Below are 12,950 nucleotides of genomic sequence, written 5' to 3' on the forward strand. Positions count from 1 at the left end.
TTTGGTTTGCATAATCTTAAGCTAAATTGTGTGTGTGTGTGTGTGTGTGCGCGCGCGCGCGCGCGCGCGCGCGTGCATGCGTGCAGGACTGGTCTGAGACTTGGAAGAAGCTGCAGGCACTTTCAGCAGTGTTGGGCCAACAAGGCTACTCACAAGGTGGGTAGCAAACAGCAATTCAGAAGCTGGGCAGTCTGAGAGCCCAGAAGAGGGAGCATTAGGGCTACTCAGGGAAGGCTTCCAGAAACCTTGGGGGTGGAGGGGCTGAATTTGGATTCAGGCGGGGATAATGTAAGCATCGTCTTAGAGTTGCCACTGAGCACTGCATTTCAGGGGCAGTTAGAAGCCTACCCCGCTGCGACAGAAGAGCGTGTGTGGAGGGGGTGGGTGGAGAAATGAAGCTTTGGTGGAGGCTATTTCTTTAGGCTTTCCAAGGCCGAAATCTATGCTCTAACAGTAGCCAGAACCCATAGAATTAAATGTATTTCTAACTAAGATTTTTTTGTGTGCCCATGTGTAAAATTTATTATATTTCTAATAATTCACTTTTTAAAATGCATTGTGAGTTATGGCCAGTTAACTTTCTGAGGTTGAAATCAGCCTCAGGCCTTGGTCCTGCTGGGTCTCTCTGGGACCCCTGTCTGCTCAGCCAGGCCATGAGGAGTGGCAGCAAATGGAAGGGAGAAATTCTGCTTCTCTAGTGTCCAGGGCTGTGCAGAGAGGTCTCTTCAGGGGGTCCCACCCCCACCCAATGGCAGAGAAGCACCTTCCTCAGCAGATGGAGGGTAGGGAGGCTAGGCTGGGGCTGGGTCAGTTCAGAGCTCCCCAGGGCAAACCCAGTGGCAGCGTAACTAACCTCCCTAAGGGACTGGAGTCTGGATCAGACCACCTATTATATGCACTTGGTGGGTAGAAACCAGGAAATCAGCTGCATTAGGGGACACTTCGGAGTATTCTTTAAAGCTCCTGATTTGTTGGTTTGGGGAGCTGAGGGGACTTTGATTTTTAAAATATACTAGGTCTACTGCTTTGGGAGACTCAGGCAGCTTCCTCCAACTCCAGAGCACGTAGTAGAATAAAATAGGAATAAATGGCTAGCTTAAAATTTAAAAAAATTCCTTCCCCCCATAGTGGGGCCAGCCCACCCGGGGCCTGCTGGCTGCTGGGCTCAGCTTCCTGCTACAGTGGGAAGCCAGCCTCCCTCTCCCTCTGCTGGGGCCTGGCTCAACAGTGCCCTCGACCCTCACACCAGGCTTCTTGGCTTTGGGAAGAGATGTCAGGGTCAAGCTCTGTGACAGGTGTGAGGACACAGGGAACACTGTGTATCCCTGGTTAAAATGGACCTGTGGTGTAGCTGAGTTTCTCCCCATGGGATAGAGGGTCACTCAGCAGAAGGCCGGAAGGGGGCTCAGTTCCTGCTCCCTGCCTGGCCTGATCAGGGCATCTGGGGACCCAGGGAGGGGCCCCAAGCCCAGCCAGCTCCCTCATCCATGTGCCTCTCAGTCCTTTGTCACTTCCTTCCTGTTTCATAGCCCTATAGTTTCATAATTTTAAAAACTCTTCTACAGCTACATGCACTCTGAACTTCTTCTATTTTGCCCTTTTTGGTCACATGTGCCTTGGAGGTAAGTGTTTCAGCAACTCCCCATGGCCGGCCTCCCCATGTCCTGCCCTGTCCACACTTCAGGCCTCGGGGCTGCCATCACCGTGCTCCCCATCTCACACAGTGTTGTTTTTCTCATCAGAGTTCGGACATCCTCAGCAGCATTGGCTATGAGACCATCATCCAGCATCTGAACAATGGCCGCAAGAACTGCAAAGAGTTTGAAGACTTTTTAAAAGAAAGGTACATGTTGTTTCTCTCTGAAGACAGAGGGTGAACAAAACACTCCCACACAGACAAGGACAGTTTACTGGTTTTGTTTGTTTATAATGGTCCACAAAACCCTCTGCTGTAAAGTTATGGAACGGCCCCCAAGAAGTAAATGATATCTTTGTCCTAAAGCTCTTAGGAAGCCTTTCAAGAGATAAGATTTATGAATGAAACAGCAAACAAAATGTAATAAAATACTAAGTTTTGTGATACGTATGATACTGAAAGACCTCATGGGAGAGGGGAGCTTGGGACGACTGGCAAAAACGGAGGGGCAGCGAGGGGCAGCATCATGGAGGAGGAGATCTTGAAGCGTCCCTTAACTCGAGGAAGAGATGGCTTTGGTCAGTGGAGGAACACCCAGGTGTCTATGGGAGGGCGGCAAGCAGGGCCTGTGCAGTGACAGGGAGGCAGAGCCTGGCTCAGAGACCACTGAGCTGCGGTGGTGGGAAAGATGCAGGGGCCAGTCGTGGTGCTCCTCAGGGTGGTGGGCCTGGTGGCCTGGGGGAATCTGGCATGCTTTAGAGGATTCCCTCCCCTCCCCTTCTCTTCCCTTCCTTTCCTTTAAGATTAAAAAAAAATTCTGTACTTAATGGGGTAAGTTAGTTTTGTGGAAAATCTTATTCATCTGGAAGCCTCCATTTCCCAGTGACTCTGGATGAAGGAGTGCTTTGTGGAGATTTTTGTCCAAAGATGTGGGTTGTTGCTAGGACCCAGAATGATGAACCGGTTCTGTTTGTAAGGCAGTCAGTGAGAGAGTCGTTACTTGGAGATACAGACAGCAAAGTGCTTTTGATCAAATCTCTTTATTTTCTACTCAACAGAACATTAGGGTAACATAAAACTCACACTGGTTGCCCACTTTCAGATGGTGAGGACTCTCGCCTTGAAATGTTTCAGAGGTCCAGGGGAGCTGAGCACTGCCACGCTGTGAGTCTCAGGAGGGGTGGACACAGAGAGGTCTGTCCACTGTCAGGCCCCATGGGACTGGTCACTGTGCCTCCTTTGAGGGACCAGCCTTCCTCTTCTACCCAAGCTGGTTGACAGTGGTGACACCAAGTTACAACTTTCCTTTCTCTTGACAAACACTGGAGGTGAGCTTCTTCCTTTCTTCAATTGGCTCTGACAAAGGAGCAAGCACACAAGAGTTTCCCCACTGTATAGCATATAGAAATTGCAGAACGTCCCTTGCTTTATGTGTTTCTCCTCCACTTGTGGCTTTTATAAATTTTCTCCTGTGAATGATATAGCTTTGCCATACATCCAATGAAGGAGGTGTTGGCTAATGGCCAAAGCTTCTGCAGCCCAGGCAGAACAATACAAGGATCCCCTGACACAATGGGGATGGTGGTATATATCAGTGATGTCTACATTTTTTTGAATGTAACCCTCAGTACAAAATACATTTTACACTGCTACCCAGTACACACATGCATAAAGCAAAAGTTTAATAAAACATTACTACCCTATTATTTTACTCAATTCTATTTAATTAAAAACTATTGGTCATGTATGTGGAAAACAGTAAGACACTGATGAAAGAAACTAAAGATGATACAAACAGATGGAGAGATATACCATGTTCTTGGATTGGAAGAATCAACATTGTGAAAATGACTATACTACCCAAAGAAATCTACAGATTCAGTGCAATCCCTATCAAACTACCAGTGGCACTTTTCACAGAACTAGAACAAAAAATTTCACAATTTGTATGGAAACACAAAAGACCCCAAATAGCCAAAGCAGTCCTGAGAAAGAAAAACAGAGCCGGAGGAATCAGGCTCCCTGACTTGACTATACTACAAAGCTACAGTAATCAAGACAATATGGTACTGGCACAAAAACAGAAATATAGATCAATGGAACAGGATAGAAAGCCCAGAGATATACCCACGCACATATGGTCACCTTATCTTTAATAAAGGAGGAAAGAATATACAATGGAGAAAAGACAGCCTCTTCAATAAGTGGTGCCGGGAAAACTGGACAGCTACATGGAAATGAATGAAATTAGAATACTCCCTAACACCATACACAAAAATAAACTCAAAATGGATTACAGACCTACATGTAAGGCCAGACACTATAAAATTCTTAGAGGAAAACATAGGCAGAACACTCTATGACATAAATCACAGCAAGATCCTTTTGGACCCACCTCCTAGAAAAATGGAAATAAAAACAAAAATAAACAAATGGGACCTAATGAAACTTAAAAGCTTTTGCACAGCAAAGGAAACCATAAACAAGACCAAAAGACAGCCCTCAAAATGTGAGAAAATATTTGCAAATGAAGCAACTGACAAAGGATTAATCTCCAAAATTTACAAACAGCTCATACAGCTCAATATCAAAAAAACAAGCAACCCAATCCAAAAGTGGGCAGAAGAGGTAAATAGACATTTCTTCAAAGAAGATATACAGATTGGCAACAAACACATGAAAGAATGCTCAACATCATTAATCATTAGAGAAATGCAAATCAAAACTACAATGAGATATCATGTCACACCAATCAGAATGGCCATCATCAAAAAATCTCCAAACAATAAATGCTGGAGAGGGTGTGGAGAAAAGGTAACCCACTTGCACTATTGGTGGGAATGTATATTGATACAGCCACTGTGGAGAACAGTATGGAAGTTCCTTAAAAAAACTACAGATAGAACTACCATACTACCCAGCAATCCCACTACTGGGCATATACCCTGAGAAAACCATAATTCAAAAAGAGTCAAGTACCACAGTGTTCATTGCAGCTCTGTTTACAATAACCAGGGCGTGGAAGCAACCTAAGTGTCCATTGACAGATGAATCAATAAAGAAGATGTGGCACATATATACAATGGAATATTACTCAGCCATAAAAAGAAACGAAATTGAGTTATTTGTAGTGAGGTGGATGGACCTGGAGTCTGTCATACAGAGTGAAGTAAGTCAGAAAGAGAAAAACAAATATCGTATGCTAGCATGTATATATGGAATCTAAAAAAAAATGGTTCTGAAGAACATAGGGGCAGGACATGAATAAAGATGTAGGCGTAGAGAATGGACTTGAGGACACAGGGAGTGGGAAGGGTATGCTGGGACGAAGTGAGAGAGTGGCATGGACATATATATACACTACCAAACGTAAAATAGATAGCTAGTGGGAAGCAGCCACATAGCACAGGGAGATCAGCTTGGTGCTTTGTGACCACCTAGAGGGGTGGGATAGGGAGGGTGAGAGGGAGACGCAAGAGGGAGGAGATACGGGGATATAAGTATACATATAGCTGATTCACTTTGTTATACAACAGAAACTAACACACCATTGTAAAGCAATTATACCCCAATAAAGATGTTAAAAAAAAAAACAACTGCTGGTCATAACCCATTGAATTAATTTATGGTTTACAAATGGGTCATGGCCCACAGTTTGAAAATCACAAGTCCAAACAGAACTCAAAAGCTAAGGTCTCACTTTAAAATTTTTCACAGAAATATATACGTAAGAGGAGAAAATATATGCAAATTTTAAATTATTAAATATTTGTACTGCATTTCTGGTATTTGGTCATTTTTCTGCAGGAGCTTCATAGCAAAAGAAACCAGTCCCGTGTTCTCTGATTTTGGGGAAGAATCTGCTGGCATCAGGTCCGAGTGTCAGATGTGTCTGCCCTGTGTGGGGGGACTTGAGGCCCCTGAGCAAGTGGCCTGCCTGGCTTTGGGCCTCCTTTCATGGTAGTGTGCTTGCTAGAAGGATGCTGCTCCACTGAGGGCATGTGTTTTGTTCCAGTTTAACTCAGGAGAGGAAGTCCTCTTCAGGTTCAGGGGTCCAGGCTTTCTTTCTGCTCTCATAGGTGAGGGGTGCCTGTGGGACCTGGGACTCAACCTGGGCCGTAGTCCAGTACTGCCGAAACGGCCTCCTCAGGTCTTGAGCATTATTTTACTGAGCTGCCGTAAATTTTGTGTGGAACCCTGGCATATTTGGCATTCATTATGGACTAGAGGAAAAACACACACACAGGGGTGAAGATAACAGCAGTCTGCCATGTAGTATTTATTATTTTGTTCCTGAAGTGTCATCATATACATTTATAACATTTTTATGATATGTGGCTAATGTGGTAGTTTTAGGACCCCCCCCGCCCCGCCTCCCGCCATATCCCCAAAGTGTTGAAGTCTCACCAGGGACCTCTGGAATTTCTGGCAGCTCAAGCTGCCCGGGGCAGCAAGGGGAAGGGGGAGATACTGCATTTCCCAGGGTCCTTCCTCCCCCACTCTCTCCAGATGGAACTAGGACTGTGCCCCTCCATGCCGTGTTTAACTTCCATTAGGGAAACTAGGAAGTATTCTTTTCCTTGGTTGTACCAGATGGGTTGCAGTAAATCCATCTACACTCATTTGAGGATGGACAGAACAATCACACAGTGCGATGAGTAGTGTGACACTGCTGCTCTGAAGCGGGCAGGAATGCTGCCTTTTTTGCATCTGTATTGCTGATCTGGGGGCTGTGTCTCAGTGTGTGCTCTGTAGCTGACCAGTCCCCAGTAAGTCCTGGATGACTTACTATAACACAGCAAGTAAGTAACAAAACAGAGTAAAAAACAACCTATCAGTAAATTGTAAATTTGCCTAGTTTACTATCTGTCAGTGACGACATAGATGATGACAACGACAGCCAACCTCTGAACAGCTATGCAGTAGCAGCCACATATTGAGCACTTGCTGTGTGCCGTGCTAGGAGCTGTGTCTCACAATGTTTATTATCTTTATTGATCTTTATTACAGTAATGTTGAGGTTTACACGTCCCTTTGAAATAGTCTCCTTTGACCCACACCAACAGCATAAGGTATTATTATTTCCATTTTCTTTGCATGAAAATGTAGCTTTTATTTATTCTTTTAAGATGTTTTTTGAAAATGTAGCTTTTAAAATGAGATTGGATAAGTAATTTACCACGGGAACCTAAGAAGAATCCAGAACAGCTCCAGAGACTTCGCATCTCACACAGACTCTGTGTTGATGACTCATCAACTGTGGGCAGAGAGCAGGTGACCTTCCAGGAGGCAGGGCTTGTTCCCAGCATGGAGATTTCTCTCCCTCCCTTTTCTCTCTGTTTCATATTCTTATTCACCATACCCACTCTACCTGTCCAGGTGGACAGGTTTATTAATGAGCATGCTTCGGATGTCTCTGCCTCCACATCTTTACTCCATTATTTCCCCACCTGGAATGTTCTCCTTTTTCTGCGACTCCTAGGTGAATTCTCCCCATCCTTCAAAGTCCAGGTCAAATTTCCTTCTCTTCCTTTTTCCTTTTTTTTTTTTCTTTAAAGGAAGCATTCTACGTAGTGCTCCAGCCTGATGTCATCCACTGGTTAACAATTAAAATGAGCCTATCTTATCACTGGTAGCCCAAGCCCATGGACTCTCCTGCCCCCAAGAATCCTAGGTGAGGCCAGGCATTACATACTGAGCTCCTGATATGAGCAGTAGATAAATATAAAAATGAAGATAATTTTGGCCACCCAGAGGGTGGCCAAGTGTGACTAAGTGAGATTATGTTAATAGCTGCCATTTACTGAAGGCTTGCTAGTTATAAGCTAACATCTAATTTGCATATATTATCTCATTTAATTCTCAAAATAACCCTGTACAGCAAGTTTTATCATCCTTATTTTACAAGTGAAGAAACTGAGGTTCAGAGAGGTTATGTAACTTGCCTAAAATCAGACAGGTAATCAGGGACAGATCTGGTTTCAAACCTAGGAAAGTTGGCCTCTGGAATTTGTGCTGTTAATCACTTCAGTATACTGAGTATGGTACCTGGTACACAATAAGTGGTGGGTAAATGGTACCCATTACTAATATTGTTATATTAAGCCTAGAAGTTAGGTAGAGAATATATCATCAGCTCCATTTTACAGATGAGAAAACTGAGGCTCAGTGGGAGTTTATATGACTTGTCCAAGATTGTGAAAGCAGTTTAGTAGAGCCAGGACTTCTATAAATCCCATGTCTAACGATTTTTCTACTTTATTTAGTGGTCTCCTTAGAACACTAGGTATATTCTTTGAAAGGAGGTTTCTCCAGGAACTTGGTGGTCAGATCAGCCCTCTTAACTGTGTGTTGCAACATGATCCTGAGTAGGGAGGAAGGAATTGTGCTTGTGGGACCCCTTTATGTCTGGAATTAGCAGCTATAACTATGGACTGGGGGATCCCCAGTCCCAGTGCTTTGGGACTCTGGGCTCTTTCCACAAGCTCCTGTACTTCCATTGTTCTTTTTTAGGGAGAAGTCAACCTATCCTGGTTACAGCTCTCCTTCTAGGATCCTCATTGTGGGTCAGCTGTCTCTCAGGATGGGCTTAAGAATGACAGATTGCCAGGTAGGAGTGACCGATTCCCTTAGACATTAGCACCTTGTGGTCAAGTTGCAGCCAAACCATTATGAGCTATATGAGTTTCCTAGGGCTGCCGTAGCAAATTGCCACAAACTGGGTGGCTTAAAACAACAGAAATTTATTCTCTCATAGTTCTCAAGGCCAGAAGTCCAAAATCAAGATCTGCAGGATCATGCTCTCATGAAGGCTTTAGAAGAGAGTCTGTTCTATGTTTTCTTTTTTGTTTTTTTTTAAAATTTATTTATTTATTTATTTATTTGGTTGCGCCGGGTCTTAGTTGCAGCAGGCAGGCTCCTTTGTTGCAGCTCACCAGCTCCTTAGTTGTGGCACATGGGCTCCTTAGTTGCAGCAGATGGGATCCTTTAGTTGCAGCACGCGGGCTCCTTAGTTGTGGCATGCAAACTCTTGGTTGCAGCATGCATGTGGGATCTAGTTCCCTGGCCAGGGATGGAACCCAGGCCCCCTACATTGTGAGCGTGGAGTCTTAACCACTGTGCCACCAGGGAAGTCCCTGTTCTATGTCATTTTCTTAGCTTCTAGTTTTGCTGGCAATCCTTGGTGTTCCTTGGTTTGCAGCCTCTAACTCCAATCTCTTCCTCTATCATCACATGGCATTCTTCTCCTGTGTCTTCCTGTCATCTTCATATTGGATTAAGGGTCCATCCTAATTCAGTGTAACCTCAACTAATTATATCTACAATAACCCAATTTCCAAATAAAGTCATATTCTGAGATACTGGGGTTTAGGACTTTAGTATATTTAAGGGCCTTGTGGGCGGACACAATTCAACCCATAACATGTACCCAACAGAATGGGCTGGAAGCCGAGACCTAGAAGGGAAGTAGAGACTGGGATGGAAGGTGAGTACCTAAATCTTCAAATCCAGGCTTCCTCAGTAGCCAGTGGTGATATAAATCAAGACCTTTCTCATTGTCTGTTTCCTCCTCTATAAAATGGAGGGGTTATATTAGGTGTTTTGTAAGATTCCCTCTGGATCTAACAATGTGGTTCTTCTCAAGGAATTTATAATTCAGTCTTGGTACTGTGATTGGTATATATGGTAAAAATTTATTAAAGTGTCAAGTTTTAAAGCAGAATGATTTCCTCTGCCTTGGGGCTGGTAGGAACACTGGGTTGAGGGTCATCCTTAGGTTTCTTTCAAGGTTTATGGAAAAGGCCAAATATGACAATATTTGCAGTGGGTCAGTGAAGGGGAAATGGCACATGGATTATTCCTGGTCTGGGAGTTTGAACAGGGAGGAGAAAAAGTGAGCTGGAGTTTTCAAGGAGGGCTTGTGAGGAAAGTGTAGCCAACTGGGTGCTTACAGTGGTATTCCCTCTTCTGTTACCTATACTATTTTGTACATTTTCATTATGGCCCTTGTTACATGGGCCTCGTATTCAAATGAAAGTATTGGTTTACATTCCCCATCCCTCACCCATGAGCTCCTCTAGGCAGGCCTCATATTTCAGTCACCTCTGTGTTCTCCTAATGTGATGGCTGGCACATAGTGGATGTTCAATAATGACAAATCGATGAGCAGATAACAAGGAAAATTTGGATAGGTGGTAGAACGGTGATCTAGGTTAAAGCCTACTTATTCAGGGGTGATTTTTGCAAAGTCCTAGGGATTCCTTCATTGGCTGCAGGCCCCTGGACTTCACTGTTTCCCATTTGCTGAGGAAACATCCTCTTAATCTTGTGGTTGTTCCCCTGATTTCATGAGGAGGAGGTTGTAGTTTCGCCTTTATCAGAACTCCTTCTTTTCTCCAAAGAGCACACCATTGTGCCTGCGGGAACTCATTAAGTCATCCTTCAGTATCCATAGGGGATTGGTTCCAGGAACCCCAGGATCCACAGATGCTCAAGTCCTGTATAAAATGGCTTACTGGACTTCCCTGGTGGTCCAGTGGGTAAGACTCCATGCTCCCAGTGCAGGGGGCCCGGGTTCAATCCCTGGTCAGGGAACTAAGATCCCACATACCACAACTAAGCCCACGCACCACAACTACTGAGCCCATGCACTCTAGAGCTCGCAAACCACAACTAGAGAAGCCCGTGCACCGCAACTAGAGAAGCCCGCATACTGCAACTAGAGAAGCCCACACACCACAGTGAAGAGCCCGTGCATTGCAAGGAAGACCCAGCACAGCCAAAATAAATTAATTAATGAAAAAAAATGGCGTACTATTTGCATATAACATATGCATATCCTCCTGTATACTTTAAATCATCTCTAGGTTACTTATAATACCTAATACAATGTAAATACTATGCAGATAGTTGCCAGCACAGGCAAATTCAAGTTTTGGTTTTTGGAACTTTCTGGAATTTTTTCCCCCAAATATTTTTCATCCCCATTTGGTTGAATCTGTGGATGTGGAATCTGCAGTTGCAGAACCCGAGGTTGTGGAGGGCTGACTGTACTTGTCAGATTCTAGGACTCTCCATGAGGATCAGGTGCTAACTGTGGTGAGTTCAGATTCATGGTGCCTTAGTGTTAGAAGAAAGGGATTGAGTAAATTCTGTTCCCAGAAACCACAAAAGATTATCAAGAAATCTTAATGGATATAATTCTGAAAGGTTAAAATACATGTACAGGGGCTTCCCTGGTGGCACAGTGGTTGAGAGTCAGCCTGCCGATGCAGGGGACTCAGGTTCGTGCCCCGGTCCGGGAAGATCCCACATGCCGCGGAGTGCTAGGCCCGTGAGCCATGGCCGCTGAGCATGCGTGTCCGGAGCCTGTCCTCTGCAATGGGCGAGGCCACGACAGTGAGAGGCCCGCGTAACGCAAATAATAAAATAAAATAAAATAAAATAAAATAATAAAATACATGTACATTATACATATATATTTTAAAGAAAATAGCCTTAGTTTCTTTTTACGTGTAAAAATAATAAATGTTCATTGTAGAGTATCATAATTTTTATATAGATATGGTAAACAGAGATTCTGAAAGGTAGAAATAGTTTCTAGGGAGTTAAAATGCATCCTTTTTTACAACTAGAGTCAGTTTCAGGTGTGTTTCACTTTACATTATCAGGAGTGGGCAAAAAGTTTAGAAATAGAATCCAAGAGTAGAGGCCCAAGAAAACACAGTATTCTTGCTCAAGCTGTGGTAGTGAGGGGAAGGTAATGTATAAGATCAGAAGGGCATAAAAGAGAATTCACGTGCATGGTTTCAGAGCAAGTAGATAGGGTTGCTCACAGTACCAGGAGCAAGATGAACCCAAATGGCACAACAGCCATGCAAATTACCTTGGTCTAAAAAAAGGAGGGAGAGAAGAAAGGAGAGAGGGAAGAAGGAGGATATGAAGTCAAAAAGAGCAAAAGAACCAGGGCCCTAAACTCAAGAACAGATAGACAAAGCCACTCCAAAATCTGCGTAACTGATCCCAAGTAGAAAATTTACCAAAAGGGAATAATAAAAGTATTCAGAGAGAGAATCCGGGAAAAATTTCATGGAATGTAGAGGAACTAAATAGATCTGAAGGTCACACACTATAAATCAGGAAACATTGATACACAGTAATCAATATTGATTATGATTATTTAAGAATCAATATTAACCTTCATCCTGGTTAAGTTATTTAGTTAAAGAAAGAGTACTTCAAGTATCTAAGAAATAAATGAACCAAGTTTTTGAAGTAGGAATGAGCAGCAGGGAATCAGGATGGAGAAGAACACCTTAGAGATGAAGGCCACTGTTCTTTTACAGTTCTTCCCAGTTCTGTAGAGGGGAGTTTCACATTTTAGAGAATTGTGTCATATCGGAGCTTCTACTGTCAAGGGTACAGTTTTGCCTTCAAGGGAAGTGCCATGTGTCTGAAATAAGAATCAGCCCTGAGAAGGACTCATAACCCTCTTTTATGTTCCTTTTAGGGCATCAATTGAAGAGAAATATGGCAAAGATCTGCTCAGCCTCTCTAGGAAGAAGCCATGTGGACAGTCTGAGACCAAGTAGGTGCCACATTTCTTTCTGGTTTCTAGGTTGGCTGATACCACTGAGGAGCCCCCATCACTTCAGCAGGCAGAGCTGGCCAGTAGGGTGAAGTGTGTTGGTGAAAAAAATTTTTTATTTTTTTATTTTTTTTTTGCATTACGCGGGCCTCTCACTGTTGCGGAGCACAGGCTCTGGATGCGCAGGCTCAGCGGCCTTGGCTCACGGGCCCAGCCGCTCCGCGGCATGTGGGATCCTCCTGGACCGGGGCACGAACCCATGTCCCCTGCATCAGCAGGCGGACTCTCAACCACTGCGCCACCAGGGAAGCTTTTTTTTTTTTTAATTTTTTAAAAAAATTTTTAATTTTTAAAAAATTTCCAGTTGTGAAAAATATATAGAAAAATAGAAAGAAAGCTAAAATGAATTATGAAGCCATAACCCATTATTAATATTTTCTAAATTTTCCTTGCTGACCTTTCTTATGTATACTTTTTATAGGTAGAGTTATACATAATTTTATGCTAGAAGTTTAATAGAGAGGGTATTCTTGTTTTATTTATATGTATATATATATGTGTGTATGTGTGTGTGTATATAAAACACACCCATAGTTTGTGATAGCTACAAGAGACTCTCTTTGCACTGTTTCATAGTTCTCACCACCAGTGTGAGATTTCTTTACCACAATTATTTATTCTTCCATCATTCATTGAATACTCTGATGATACAGAGATGGCCAGACA

General features: G+C 43.5%; 1 protein-coding gene across 1 annotated transcript in view; it reads left to right on the top strand.

The window, feature by feature from the left end:
• The window catches only part of PSTPIP2 (proline-serine-threonine phosphatase interacting protein 2), an 89,598-nt gene that overhangs the window by 47,553 nt on the left and 29,095 nt on the right, over positions 1 to 12,950 (top strand). The window contains exons 2-3 of the mRNA XM_059041031.2: positions 1,743 to 1,843; positions 12,147 to 12,224. Of these exons, the coding sequence (XP_058897014.1) occupies positions 1,743 to 1,843; positions 12,147 to 12,224 (179 nt within the window). The remainder of the gene's footprint in view (positions 1 to 1,742; positions 1,844 to 12,146; positions 12,225 to 12,950) is intronic.

Source organism: Kogia breviceps, chromosome 15 (assembly GCF_026419965.1).
Source record: "Kogia breviceps isolate mKogBre1 chromosome 15, mKogBre1 haplotype 1, whole genome shotgun sequence".
In the NCBI taxonomy this organism is placed as follows: Eukaryota; Metazoa; Chordata; class Mammalia; order Artiodactyla; family Physeteridae; genus Kogia; species Kogia breviceps.